The sequence below is a fragment of the Lycium ferocissimum genome, chromosome 10 (genome assembly GCF_029784015.1).
Source record: "Lycium ferocissimum isolate CSIRO_LF1 chromosome 10, AGI_CSIRO_Lferr_CH_V1, whole genome shotgun sequence".
In the NCBI taxonomy this organism is placed as follows: domain Eukaryota; kingdom Viridiplantae; phylum Streptophyta; class Magnoliopsida; order Solanales; family Solanaceae; genus Lycium; species Lycium ferocissimum.
Window position 1 is genome coordinate 63,865,738 of NC_081351.1, and position 15,802 is coordinate 63,881,539.

The 15,802-nt window shown below is 37.5% G+C and overlaps 1 protein-coding gene across 7 annotated transcripts in view; it reads left to right on the forward strand.

The window, feature by feature from the left end:
- Nucleotides 1-15,802, forward strand: part of LOC132034481 (E3 ubiquitin-protein ligase UPL6) — a 56,306-nt gene that overhangs the window by 30,466 nt on the left and 10,038 nt on the right. For all 7 annotated transcript variants that reach the window (XR_009409125.1, XR_009409124.1, XM_059424857.1 and 4 more), the window contains 3 exons: nucleotides 12,348-12,446; nucleotides 13,245-13,312; nucleotides 14,831-14,897. Coding sequence is in view for 5 of the 7 variants with exons in the window: in XM_059424857.1 (XP_059280840.1) it covers nucleotides 12,348-12,446; nucleotides 13,245-13,312; nucleotides 14,831-14,897 (234 nt within the window). In the remaining 2 variants the exon portion in view is untranslated. The remainder of the gene's footprint in view (nucleotides 1-12,347; nucleotides 12,447-13,244; nucleotides 13,313-14,830; nucleotides 14,898-15,802) is intronic.

The window sequence follows — 15,802 nt, forward strand, 5'->3', positions numbered from 1 at the left end:
TTATCAAATTAAACTAATGCTAATTATCTAAACAAGAAATAAAATCCAAATTATATTTGTAAACTAAATAAAAATAAAAGAAAACAAATAATGAACTTCAACCAAGAAAGAGCAAATTTTTATTGGAGAAGAATAGATCTAGGGCTATGACCACTAACAATCTAGTTGAGTTTTCAAATCGTTCTACCTATGGGTTACTAGTTGACGGGTTAATCGCTCCCTAACGCACACGCAATCCAGTTGAGTAATTCTCTCGAATTACTCACAAGCCTGTAGATGCTACTATAACGCCTATATCTCTATGGTCGTCAGAGGTAACAAGAACGCATTTATTTCTCCATATTCAACTAAGTAGGGCTAAAGGGTATACCTCTATCCTTAGGAGCGAAACGATTAAATCGAACAAACTCTATTTATTCTTATTACGTGCGTGAATTTCCTTTCTCAAGTCCAATTCCGTACTACGTATAGTGTTCAATTAGTGATCAAGTAATCAAACAATTAAGACCAAGAATAAATAAATAACCCAAAGATAGAAAATCAATAGATAGAAACGATAATCAAACGTCAACTTTCATGTTTGTGTCAAAGCCTAGAACTAAAGAGTTTAACTCACATAACATGGAGGAAAAACAACAAATCATCCGAATAAAAATATCAAAACAAGTGTTACGAGAGAAGAGAAGATAAAACCCTGTAACTATGGCTTCCACGGCGGCTCCAAGCTCTCTCTAGGTCCAAAGTTATGAACTAAGGGTTTCAAGCTATCCAAAGTTATGTAAAAACCGTGTAGAATATGTATTTATAGGGTATCAAAAGGCCTGGGCTTTTAAAAACCAAATCCAACTCGGACCAGGAAAAATCGCGGGCTCGCATCACACCCGCATCGCGGGTGCAACGCGCACAGCAAAATTAGAATCAGAGACTGATTCTTGCGCGTTAGTGGCGCGATGCGTGCAGTTCGCCTGACTGCCAGGTACGTTTTCTTTCTATTACTCTTCAAGTGTATTTGCTTTTCAGCTGTAGCCTATCTTTAACTTCTTTGTTGTTGTTTCATCATGGTCATGATAGCATACGATGCCCAATCATTGGCTAATCATGTTGTCCCCTCTCTTTTTCTCCTTTCTTTTTATTCCGCGTTTTGTTCAATTTTTGCTCCAAATCTCTTCATCTTTACACCGCTTTATTCCTACATAGTAAAATATAATATTAAGCACAACTCATTACAATTAATACTTAAAAGACAATTAAAAGTACTAAAATGTGAGGCAACAATGAATAAATATATGCGATTTTAGGTCGAACATCACCACCCCACACTTAAACTCTTGCTCGTCCTCGAGTAAGCACTAAAATCACTCTCAATAAATCAAGCCTAGGATCACCACCACTTTGGTTGATACCAACAATTAGGCCATATAGCAACTCGAACATCAAATTTACACTTCATCATCATCGCAAGATATACAAATCAACAAACAAACAACAAACTTCTAACCTCCCAATCTCAAAGAATGGACTCTAACTTTCATCAAATTTAAGCTCACTCACCTACTCACAAAGAAATTTAATAACATCACCTATCTATCATGAAACAAGTGCCCTCACAAGAAAAAATAGTCCGCACACTCAAATCAAGGAATGAATGTAAATTAAGGACTTAGCATCAAAGCACAACTCTCACGCTCACAAAGAAATTCACATGCATGCACAAAGAACCATAGGCTTGCCCATTATGTACATCTCTACTAATTAAGTGTGCTCGTATAGAATCAAATAGGACTTTAATGGGTTGTAATGTTGGCAAGGGGGACGGAGTAGGAAAACTATAAAATAGTGACTTACACTTCCCTAAGCTCTTTGCAATTTTAGAATTCATCACCCATTATTTTCATCTTTGCACTTTGTTTTTCAGCCCTCTCTTCATCAATAACATGCAGGGCAAGTTCTAGGCTAAGATGCAAAACATGGAATATACGCAAGAAATCCTCACCACACATGGCACAAGTATCAATCAAGATGGATCAATTCTATTCTAAGATAGATAGGATCATGACGAACTACAAAATAAGAATAAACTATATACAGAGTCACAACCATGAGTGTAGATGTCAAAAAGTCTGCTATTTTTTTTTCATTACTCAAGCACTCACAGGAAAATACTACTCAATCTCAGGCCCAAATATGCTAGTATCAACCAAGTCAAAAGGTCTTTCTTCTCTCTCCTTTACTACTACTAAAAAAACTAATCCTAAAAATAAAATAAAAAATTTACCCGGTTCAAAGGCCCCCCCCCCTGGGGAAAGAACCGAGGCCATAAGAAAACCCAAGGGGTGGATGATGAATGCCACTAATGAGGGACTTAAGAAGTTACTAAAGAAAATCAAAGAAAATAAAAAATCTTTTTCGAATTTTTCCTTTTTTTTTTTTTTGGACACTAAGACTCAAAACTAATAATAATAATAAAAAAAAATCCTAAGGCATATTAAAAAAAAATCCTAAGAAAATAAAAAATCTTTTTCGAATTTTTCCTTTTTTTTTTTTCTCGACACTAAGACTCAAAACTAATAATAATAAAAAAAAAATCCTAAGGCATATTAAAAAAAATCCTAAGAAAATAAAAAATCTTTTTCGAATTTTTCCTTTTTTTTTTCGACACTAAGACCAAAACTAATAATAATTAAAAAAAATCCTAAGGCATATTAAATCATCATCTCGGCCTTACCAAAGACGTGTTTCCCACCCCCCAAAATCGCGATGCCACTAGGTGCATATACATGGAAAAATTAGAAATAGGTAAAGCAAGAAATACTCCTGGGCCTGCAGCTAGCTAGCAACATGCTCTCATCATCGAGGGTGAATGACCCCACACTTAAAACTTCGGCATGCTCTCGCTTTAAACTTTCAACTTCGGGTACTGGACTTTCCCTAATTTGCAAAACAAAAAAACGCAACAAAAACAAAACAAAACGTGACACTATAAAAATAAAAATCTATAATTATTACACATTGGGTTTCCTCCCAATAAGCGCCTTAGTTAACGGCGTGCCGTACGTGAATCAACTTCACCACTTTTCCTCCACTTTTGAGGATATGAATTGCGCCCCTAATTTTGCATCAAATTTTACGCTCCGCTCCCGGGCGGTGGTGTGAAAATAAAGGAAACCAAACAATAGGTGTCGCATCTTGCACTTCTTGGCCCTTGTACAGGGAATGTCATTTTGTCTCTTTGGTGTGGCAAATTTCAGATTTAAGGCTCTTGTTCCTCATCTATACAATCCTTCATCGGCGTGGAGGCTCGATTTTCATGTTGCCAACCAAACATAATGTAGAAAAATGTTTAGAACGAGGACCAATAAGCCCCAACTCTAAAACGCATTATATCCGACATCCTCACTTTTGTACACCTCCTCAACAATGACTTCATCAACAAAGATCTGATCGAATGGTTGGAATCCTCTATTTGCTCCACAGATGGCCGCATCCACGACAATTGGTGGTTGAGCATCGTACGCCCAACTTTTTTATTTATTTCGAGCTGCCAGTCATAGATGTCGAGCCAAATTGGTCCATCTCTTGTCCGAGCTTTGTTCTTTCTTCCATGAAGTATGTCATGTCACTTGTAATTTCATCAAGACAATCCCCCCATACCTCTAATTGGTGAGCTCGAACCAATAGCCAAGTATCACTCATAGCATCCACTTTGTGAAAATCACTTGAGAGACTAGAACAACATTTAGGACACTCTTTCCACTGACCACCACACTGGCTACAAAAGTTCCAGTAATAGAATTTAGAAGGGTCACACATCACATTCCGTATGTGCCAAATTTTAGAACAATTTTCCCATAAGTGGGGTCCTCCACAAAGTGCACAAAAATCATTAAAGCATGACTACCCAACATTTGATAAATTTTCGTTCAAAGATGCCATGTCAAGAAGAATACCAGAATATTAAACAAAAAAATAAAAAAATAAAAATAAAAATAAAAATAAAACTTGAATAGACAAAAGAAAAGTCTAATCTAGATAAACAATTAATTTCTAAGTCCCCGGCAACGGCGCCAAAAACTTGTTGCTCCAAACGCACACGCAAGTATACGCGGTCGTACAAGTAATATAGGATTTTTAAGTCCGTATATCGATCCCACAGAGACTTATAATTAACTATTTATCAAATTAAACTAATGCTAATTATCTAAACAAGAAATAAAATCCAAATTATATTTGTAAACTAATTAAAAATAAAAGAAAACAAATAATGAACTTCAACCAAGAAAGAGCAAATTTTTATCCGAGAAGAATAGATCTAGTGGCTATGACCACTAACAATCCAACTGAGTTTTTAAATCGTTCTACCTATGGGTTACTAGTTGATGGGTTAATTGTAACTTTATGATATTCTCTCGAACTACTCACAAGCCTGTAGATGCTACTATAACGCCTATATCTCTATGGTCGTCAGAGGTAACAAGAACGCATTTATTTCTCCGTATTCAACTAAATAGCTAAAGGGTATATCTCTATCCTCGGTAGCAAAACGATTAAATCGAACAAACTCTATTTATTCTTATTACGTGCGTGAATTCCCTTTCTCAAGTCCAATTCCCGCTACGTATAGTGTTCAATTAGTGATCAAGTAATCAAACAATTAAGACCAAGAATAAATAAATAACCCAAAGATAGAAAATCAATAGATAGAAACGATAATCAAACAACGTCAACTTTCATGTTTGTGTCAAAGCCCTAGAACTAAAGAGTTTAGCTCCACATAGACATGGAGGAAAAACAACAAATCATCCGAATAAAAATATCAAAATAAGTGTTACAGAGAAGAGAAGATAAAACCTCAGAACTATGGCCTCCACGGCGGCTCCAAGCTCTCTCTAGGTCCAAAGTTATGAACTAAGGGTTTCAAGCTATCCAAAGTTATGTAAAAATCGTGTAGAATATGTATTTATAGGGTACCAAAAGGCTTGGGCTTTTAAAAACCAAATTCAACTCGGACCAGGAAAAATCGCGGGCTTGCATCACACCCGCATCGCGCACAACAAAATTAGAATCAGAGACTGATTCTTGCGCGTTAGTGGCGCGATGCGTGCAGTTCGCCTGACTGCCAGGTACGTTTTCTTTCTATTACTCTTCAAGTGTATTTGCTTTTCAGCTGTAGCCTATCTTTCTTCTTTGTTGTTGTTTCTCATTGGTCATGACAACATGATGCCCAATCATTGGCTAATCATGTTGTCCCCTCTCTTTTTCTCCTTTCTTTTTATTCCGCGTTTTGTTCAATTTTTGCTCCAAATCTCTTCATCTTTACACCGCTTTATTCCTACATAGTAAAATATAATATTAAGCACAACTCATTACAATTAATACTCAAAAGACAATTAAAAGTACTAAAATGTGAGGCAACAATGAATAAATATATGCGATTTTAGGCCGAACATCAGTATCCTGTGGAATTAGTTGAGGTGCGCGCAAGATGACCTGGACACTACGTGATAAGAATCGGGTTACTTGAACAAAACAAAATTATAATGCGGAAGCGAAAATATGAAGATTAAAGACAAGAATGTAAAGATAGGCGAAATTCAAGAATAAAATCCCTAAATTTCAAGATTAAGTGATAAGAACCCTAATTGGTCTTAGTATTCAAAATTAGTGAATTAAGACTAATTAAGATACTAATAGAGTCAATTCAAGAACTTATATCAGAAGGTGATCTAGACCCCTATTTCGAAGAAATTAGAGACAATAATTAGTATAAGACTAATTACCTTCTTTAATTTACGAATAAGAACCAAAGATATCAAGTTAAGAATTAATCTTACCTCCTAAAGAATGCTTCTTGTAGGGTTGCAAGATAAATCCATAGTCACCACACACAAAGGTGTAAATAAGAGAAATTCTCAATAATAATAATATTTGTCTCCTGAAAATAACAAAATCCAACCCTATATAAAGGGAAAACCTATCCCAAATAGAATGGGATTCGAATTCTACTCTTATGGAAATAATAAATAATAAAACCTAACTAGGATTAAACTAGGAAAGCATGCAAAAATAATACCAAAATTCTTCCTAAAATTAGCTAACAAAAGCGAAGGAAAGTTAGACCAAATAACACCAAAAATACACGCCTATTTTCTGCACATTTGGGCGTGAGAACCAGCCCTTTGTTGGGCCTAATTGCACGTGCAAAACAGTTCTTGTTGGGGCTTGAAGATCATATTTTGGGCTCCTTTAGTCCTTCCCATGTGGCAGCTCCTATCACTATCCTTTGGGCCCCTATGTGCAGCTCTTTTGGGCTTCATGTGGGTCCAAATCATCCTCCTTTTGAGTTTGGACTTGGACCATAAAATATGTGTGGCATCTAGCCACGTCGTCGCCACAATTCTTGGGATTTTCTTCCACGATAATTATCTTCTTGATTTCCCATTGAAGCCCATCCATCTTCAACGGAGGTATGCCACCGTGGATGCTATCACTATGGTTATCAAAAAAAAAAAAAAAAAAAAGAAAAAAAAAAGAGTAACGAAACACATTAGATGTAATAGGAAGAGCTTCAATATCTAGTGCTAAAGATTCCTCGATGTATAACAAAGGGCTTATGATCTATGTTACATGGCGTTGGGTATAATGATGTACTTAATAGGAGTATATGTAAGCAATGGGTTTGTCAACTCTTTGGCAAGTAGGACTCGCATTAAGTACCCATACTCATACCTATGTGACTTCATTTAAGTAAAAAGTACCCATGTTATACCTTCAATCCAGGTACATCACGGCAATTGAAGGGTTTGTAACATAGCCTCCAATTGGCAGCAAAAGTTAGATGGAACTCACTGGAACTTCTTAGCTGATCAATTTGGTGAGGCCATTAGTGGCATCTAATGGGGCTTCCGATTTGAGACGAGGCTGGTTAAAATTTCAGAAAAGAAAATGAAGAGTTGAGAAAGATCTCTAAACAGTTTTCACAATAACCTCAGGTATTTCTAAATTGGAACTAAGGCCTAAGTTAAATGATGTCAAGCGCAATTGGGTAAAAAACTGGACTCTAATGGTTAGGTTCTCAACAATAAATGGATCTGATTATCTGATAGAAACAAAGGTACGTACTATTTATAGAGTTGTGGTCCGTGAGACTACCAGTTGCTTATTTAAACATATTGGAAAGTATAAACAGTAAGAGAGATACAATGACTACAGTAGAGAATGTTCAAGTAACTTTCTAGCTGTGTGTAAATTGCAGAAGTCTCAGAAGCTTTGAACCTAAAAACTTTAAAGTATTCTTTACTTCTTGATCATAATTCATAACTGACTTCCCCTTTTTTGCAGATGCTTCCTGCTTCACCTAACATTTGAATTGTTGAAAAACCTATGGATATTCAAATTACATAATGCTGCCTGCTTTCTGTAGGAGTTCTATTAAAGGAAGATGACATGCTTCTCGTACTAAGTAGACCACATTCAAGGCAAAAACTACAAATTACTCCCTCCATCACAATTTATGTGAAGGTGTTTAACAGGGCACAAAGTTTAAGATATAAAGGAAGACTTTCAAAACTTGTGGTCTAAAATAACTTAAATATACTTGTGTGGCTGTAAATCATCTCATTAAGAGTAAACAACAACAACCCAGTGAAATCCCACAACGTGGGGTCTGGGGAGGGTAGAGTGTACGCAGACCTTACTCCTACCAAGATAGGACGGCTTATTTCCGAAAGACCCCTAATAGAAAGCATAAAAAAAGGTCAGATAAGGCCAATAAATTCAAAGCAATATGAAAATGAAAATAACGAAAGCGACTAAGCCATGATGAAGTAGTTTGCAAAGGGGCAGTAGCTATCACAGATAAAATAAGATAATCAAAGTACAGGAAATAACAGATAGTAGCAGAAAACAAAGCACAAGGACTTATATCGCGATAATGCAACTACTAATATGAAAGGATAAACGATACTATCTACTAGCCTTCTACTCTAATCTGAGTCCTCCATACCCTCCTATCTAAGGTCATGTCCCTCGCAAGTCAGAATCGCGCCATGTCCTATCTAATCACCTCTCCTCAATACTTCTCTACTACCTCCTCTCTCTCTCAAACCATCCATGGCCAACCTCTCACACCTTCGCACCGGGGGCATCCGTGTCTCTCCTCTTCACATGTCCAAACCATCTCGCCCGCTTCCCCGCATCTTGTTTTCCACCGAGGCCACTCCCGCCTTTGTCCCGATAGCCTCATTCCTAATCCTCGTTACTCCCGGTGTGCCCACACATCCATCTCAACATTCTCATCTCGCAACTTTCATCTTTTCGAACGCGAGAGATCTTAATCGGCCAACACTCCCCCATACAACATAGTCGGGCCTAACCACCACTTTGTAGAACTTGCCTTTTAAGTCGTGGTGGCACCTTCTTATCGCATAGCACTCCGAAGCGAGCCTCCATTTCATCCACCTCGCCCCAATACGACGTGTGACATCATCGCCAATCTCCCCACCGCCTTGTATAATAGACCCAAGATACTTGAAACTACTTTTCTTCCGGGACGACTCCGGGTACCAAGCCTCATTTCCACACCAAATTCTCGAGGCGCTTCATTGAACTTGCACTCCAAGTACTGTCTCGGTCCTACTCGCCCGAACCCTTTAGACTCCAGAGTCTTTCTCTAACCCTCAAGCTTAGCGTTAACTCCGCTACGAGTCTCGTCGATCAGGACTATGTCATCCGCCAAAAGCATACACCAGGCACCTCACCTTGAATTTGCCGCGTCAATTCATCCATCACCAAGGCAAATAAAAACGGACTAAGAGCTGATCCTTGATGCAACCCCATCACAATTGGGAAGTGCTCTGAGTCTCTTCCTAATGTCCTTACCTTGGTCTTGGCTCCCTTATACATGTCCCTGATCACCCTAATGTCCGCCACAGGTACACTTTTAGCCTCAAAGCATCTCCATAGGATCTCCCTTGGAACTTTGTCGTAAGCCTTGTCTAAGTCGATGAATACCACGTGTAAGTTCCTCTTCCTCTCCCTACATCGCTCTCACCCGCCTCCTTACAAGATGGATGGCTTCGTAGTCGAGCCGTCCCGCTACGAATCCGAAACGGTTCTCTCGAAATAGATACGCCTCCTCACCCTCATCTCCACCACCCTTTCCCACACTTTCATACTATGGCTTAGCAACTGATACCTCTATCGTTGTTACAACTCCGGATATCGCCCTTGTTCTTGCATGTAGGATCATTACACTCGACCTCCATTCTTCGGCATCATTGCCGTCTTAAAGATGACATTAAACAACCTAGTCGCCCACTCCAAACCTCGGCGAGCCCGCAATCTTCCAAAATTCCCTCGTGAATCTCGTTAGTCCTGGCCGCTCTTCCTCGCGCATCCTACGAACAACACCGTTAACCTCCTCAACCTTAATACTCCCGCAATACCCAAAATCGCGACGCCTCCCGTATGTTCTAAATCTCCCAACACAATGTCCCTGTCCCCTTCTTCATTCAAGAGTTTGTGGAAGTGTGACTGCCATCTCCGTCTAATGTGAGCCTCCTCTACCAATACTTTGCCATGCTCGTCCTTGATGCACTTCACTTGATCCACATCACGTGCCCTCCTCTCCCTCACCTTGGCTAGCCTGAACAATTTCTTATCCCCGCTTTTTTCCTCTAGTTCAGCATAAAGGCGTTCAAAAGCTGCCGTTTTTGCCATCGAAACCGCCAACTTCGCCTCCTTCCTCGCCATCTTATAAAGTTCCCTATTCGTCCACTTCTCCACCTCATCCTTGCTTTCTATCAACTTCGCATACGCCACCTTCTTTGCTTCTACCTTCCTTTGCACTTCTCCATTCCACCACCAATCCCCTCGATGCCTACCGACTACCTGTCGAGACCCCTAGCACTTCCCTAGCTACTACCCTAATGCAACTAGCCGTCCTATCCCACATACTGGTCGCATCCCCACTACTATCCAGGCCCCCACCCCCTTCAATTTCTCTCCCATCTCTAGGGCACTAGTCATGGTCAAACTCCCCCATTAAGGGTGAAATAGGTATTTTAAAGTTAAATAGTTATTAAATATAGAAAGGTGTCTACTTTTGGGACTGACTAAAAAGAAAAGAGTTTCACAAAAATTGGATCTGGTCTATCTTCCATTCCTCGCTTGTGGTTGGTTTGATTTTTGAAAGATGAACATTTATTTGAAGGTTTCGGTGATTGAATACCTTTTTAATTGGCAATTAGTGATCATAAGTTCAATCACTTCTTTTTCTTTTATTTCTCAAAAAGAATTAGTAATTAAATGTAAATTCCTAGCTCTTATTAGGTAATCGCTTTAATCCATGTTATATGAAGGACAGCTTTCCGTACATTTACTGTGAAGAATCTCTCTTCCTGCCACCCCCACCCACCCCACCCCACCCCCCGCCCCCTCTCCCCGAACTTCCTTATGCTATTCCCCTTTTTCTTTTGGCCCTTTTTTTTTTGCTAAATAAAAGAAATTGAAAAACATGAAAGTATTTCCAACTAGAAAGTTTTGTACCCTAAAAAGAGAGGGGGACAGGGGAACAATGTTGTCAAAGGCGTGCGAGGTGCAAAACATGGTAAGCGCGTCGCTTAGCGGACGCTTCAATGTCGTCATCAAGGCCCATACTTTTCCTTGTCGATAAGTGTAATCCAGAAGAGGCAAGACGAAAGAATTGATATTTCAATTTATCGTATTTCTTTTCCAATTTCTTTGTTCATATATTTGTTATTCATATTTATAATTGTTAGTCTTGGACTACACATACATATTTGTATTTTTTCTCCATTTGCGCCTTTCTTTCTTAAAGTCCACACTTTATCTGCGCTTAAATCCCGACAGACCTTAGAGTTCGCCTTTGATAACGTTGATGGGGGAAGAGAGATAGAGACTTGGTGGCGGAGTTTGTTATGTAGCCTGATTGGATGCTAGACAAATTTGGCTCTGGCCTGACTTTGTTAATTGCAACGCTAAAGTGTTTATTACTCTCAGAAAAGGAAAAAAAAAAAATGGGAGCCCATTTACTTGGTAATTTGGTTCCGATTCTTTTCTCATTTCTTGTGTTAGTGGTAAAAAGTTTCGCTGCCGAGATTTTGTGTTTTGCTAAGGCCATCAGTGTTTATTGTTATCATTTCAACCAATCAGTCTTTTGCTTGGCTGTTCGACTTGTACGAAAGGACAGCATGTGATTTTGTCCTAAATTAATTGGCGTTGTATGGTTGACTTCTAGAGGGTTATTGAGATACAATTTGTGTATGAGTCGCCAACTTCTGCCTGCTACATAAATTTGTATTGCAGATGTATTTCACCAATGATATGTAATACCTCCTAGAATAGTCAGTTGGAACCATTTTACGTGGTTTTGATTATTTTATATATTTTTTCTTGTTTTATAGAAAAGTTTATCGAGCCCTATCATAGTCAGATTCATTTGGATTTTCCTGTCCAACCCAATCTCAGAACTTAGAATGATTATAATAGGGAGGGGCAGTTTTGCCCATTCTCTATCTTCTCACGAGTAGGACATCAATTTGTTTTTGAATTTAAGGGAACATTCATTCGCTTATGATCTATCCAACACTAGCTGTTATAGTAGCCCACCCGTTTTACCTGTTGTTGGTGGTCAATTGTTGCTCCCTCTCTCGATATTGCAATCCCTGTTGAGTTAGGAAGGAATGTGTAATGATTCAGAAAATCGGGCATCGGCCATCTTAGATCCGATAGGAGCAGGAGTAGGCAATGTAAGGCCTCCTCGAATCTTCCTCGAGTTGACGTCACTGAGACATTTACCACTATGATCCTCTCTTTTTAATCATCCGTAGAGCTAAAGTAAGTCTTTAAGACATTCTCATTCTGTTGGAGTAATCAGATCAATCTTAGGGCATTCAGCTCGTTGAAGACTCTAGAGAAATTCCTTCTCGTTAGCTCCAATTCCCATCTTTTTAAAACATTTCGTTTACCTAACGTGGATAGCTGGGTGGTAAAATCTCTTGGGCTCACTATCTGAAATTGAAAAGGAAGGGGAGAAGAGATCGCTGTAAAATTTGTGGTGACAATCTGTAGTGGAGCCAGAAATTTCATTAAGGGGGTTCAAAATATGTAGAAGTAAACACACGAAGACGCCAAGGGGATTTAACATCTACTATATATATAAAAAAAAAATAATTTTACCCCTGTATATACAATGTAATTTTATGCCGAAGGGGGTTCGGATGCTCCCACCTAGCTCCGCCCTTGGTGTCAATAAATGTTTGATTTGCACTCATGTTATTGTTTTGTTCAATAACTTCCACTTATCTTGCCTCTCCTTGTGTATTTAGGAAACTGCGGATCACCTACTCTATCCAAATCCTGGATCTGGGTTGATTCATGATCAACACCTCCAGTATTTTCATTTTCTGGGGACAATTCTTGCTAAGGTATTGACACGTGTAATTCTTGTTCAACATATGACCTCTGAAGATTGGTGATTGGCTCATCTTGTCACATCCTGTTGTATATTCTTTCTAAACTAGACCAAACACGTGTTATTATCATCTCGAAATATAGCTCTTTTATCAAGTTATTATCATCTTGAGATAAATATGCATTTCATTAGTTAAAGCTTCTGTTTTTGGACTGGAAACCAGTTGTGCGATTTAACAGCTCAAAAGGAGGGAAAAAAAAAAGCAGCAGTAGTTGTGTGATTTATCTGGGAAGCTGTTTCTGTGTGAAAACCTTTTCTTTGATAGTGGAAGGGGAAATTTTCTGCTTTGTCAGAACTTATTTCGAATTTAAAGATTGTTGACGATTATATATAATAGTGCAGTTCTTCATTTAACATCATTAAACAAAATTCAGCTCAACTTGCAGAACCAAAAATGAAGGGAAATTGTAACGTGTGCCTAATGGATCTGCTTCAGCTCTGCATTATCTTTTACAACATGAAGTTAAATGGACAATTATACGTGTTTACGACTGTTGAACCACTAGAAAACACTGACTAGATAATCTTATGAGAAATATTAATGCACCTTATCAAGAGAGAGAAATTTAGATGCAATAATTTTTTAGTTCTTTGTTAGCAGCGCATATATCCCATTATTTGAGCTTATGGGTCTTTAGCGAGGACATTTTTTCGCTAAATCTGCTCCTTTCAAGGTATTTCCATTTTGTGCCTTAAATGTTCTATCTTGCCAGTAAATGCTTTGTCTTCTTTTCCTTTCGTGATGTTGTAGGCAATGTTTGAAGGCATCCTCGTTGATATTCCATTTGCGACATTCTTTTTGAGCAAGTTGAAGCAAAAGTAAGCTAATAGGAAAAGTCTTCTGCGATTTAATTTATTCTGTAGTTGTCTAGATATACCATTTTTATATTTTTGATGGCTTACAAAATTGTGCAAATTTTCTAGAAGAATTGATGCACAAAACCTTCTTAGAAAGATACAGAAAAGTCAAAAAGAAAGTATATAATGAAACCTTATTCTTAAAAGAGAGCATTTGCTTTCTCCAAAAAGTAATTTATTTCATGCAATAGATCATGCAGCTGACACAAAGTAATGTGTATATATTCTTTGTGGATCCAGAAGTTCTTTCTTGAAATATACCATGCAATCATGGTTCTTCATGTAATGAACCATATTCTTTCTGGATAACAGTGAAGATAGTTCCATAGATGAAATTAAGGAGTTGGTCTTTTATTAATCATTGTTATGGTGTAACAATTCCTGACTGCAGTCTTAATTCAAAAATCGGTGATGAAGCACCCAGAAGAAAATTATGATCTTCACTGTTTCACTTTGCTTGGCCTAATATCCATTTTGTCAGGACCAAAAAAAAAAAAAAAAAAAAAAACTGTTTTCTTAGATGGGACAAAATGTACAATCTTACTAAGATATGTTAATGTTTTGTTTTAAACAATATTATTTTGATTCTGACGTGATGTTTTTCCTACTCTTTTCCGATCTTCCTAGAGTTATTTAGAAATAAATATGTTGTAGTTAAATACAATAACTCAGCACACTTAGTTTCTCTAAATTGCCATGCTATTCAAGTGAGATTGACTATTTTAACGGAGATAATATGTAGAAACTTTGTTTTATCAATGTTATATTACTGCTTTTTTTTATTGAACACTTTACAATCTTTGGTTGTTGCAAAGTAGTAATTAGCTAAATGAAAGCAATCACAAATAGTATTATTAGCTAAAAGAAAGCAATCACAAAATAGTATTATTAGCTACTCCCTCCGGATCAAAAAGAGTGTCCACTTAGCCATTTGCACACCCCTTAAGAAAATACTAACTCCTAGAAAAAAAAAATGTAATTTGACTAAACTGGCCCTAATTAAATAGGTATTGAGATTTGATTACATAGCACTTTATAGGGGCAAATCTGAAAAAATAAGGTTAATTCTTTCTTGATTTGATAAGTGGACACTTTTTTTGATCCGGAGGGAGTAAAAGAAAGCAATCGCTATATTGAGGATGTAAAAGCAACCGAATCTTATATTATGTAAGGCAATAACGCATTTTCTGGTTAGGAGTAACATGCAATATGCACATGCATATTACTAGACAATACACATATTGAACAATATTTTAGCTGAAATTCTGTAGACTCTGGTTGGAAGGGTAAGGAATTAAAAAATTGATATATTGAGCTAATTGAATAGAGATCTTTATGTCAACTTGGAATGCCATCTTTTCAGAGCCTTCTCATGTCCAACATTTCTACACTTCTACCTCGTCAGTCATTTCTTCAATAGCTCATTATGACATGCATATTTTGCCTCACTTGATTCATTCTCGTAACTTTGCTTCTCAGGTATAACTATTTGAATGATCTTCCTTCCTTGGATCCAGAATTATATCGCCATCTCATCTTCCTGAAGGTGATGTTTCTCAATATCCTGTATACCGCTTTATCATATTTGAGTACAAGTGTTGGTTCTTATATTTATGTTTGATGCATTCTACACGGTAAAGATGTTTAAATTTTTTTTTGCTTGTACTCCATGGACAACTAGCATTACAACTTCTGATTTTGTGAGACGACATTTCTTTCTATGAAGTTCCTTTTTAATTTAATTTCCCTTTCCCCCATTTTTCTTTCTTTCTTCTGTTCTAGTTTTCTTATACTATGCATCTTGGACAACCAATGAGTATTTTGTTTCAAAGCAAATGTTTGCGAAGGAGGTTGTAATTGGAGTGATGGTTTCCCAGTAAGCTCATGGTGAAAATCGATTTTTCTATAGTTAAGATGGAGTGTTTCAGGCTCATTTCCATCTTTTGTTTATACTTTTAAAGTACATGCACCTTTTCCTTGAATTGGTAAATTAGGGTTATCAAGGAATCTTGTTATAAGATCTTACCATGTCTAAGAACTGTCAAAAAGAAATCCTACCATGTCTAAGAGTGGTGTTGAGGGTTTTTTTTTTTTTTTTGGCCTTGGTCCTTCCTTTCTTTCTGTTTTTTTGGTTTGGTCAACTTTTATGGTCTTTAGCCCCCTGGCTAAGCCTCAATAGTTAGAAAATAGAGGATAGACATAATTCATTCCAGTCTTAATCACACGAGTATTGTAGGTCAGAATGTAAGTTTGGATCCATAACTAAAAGCAAAGGCCATAAACAAATCGTCTGTAAGAATTTTGGAAGTTAACAGCAACAAGCATTGTGTATCAATGCCAAACTAGATGGGGTCTAGCAGAATCCTCAATATCCATTTCGCCCCAGGTGGACCCATTTCAATCAATATCCATAATTTGTCTTTCAACTTTCAAGACAAACTAGGGGTTCAC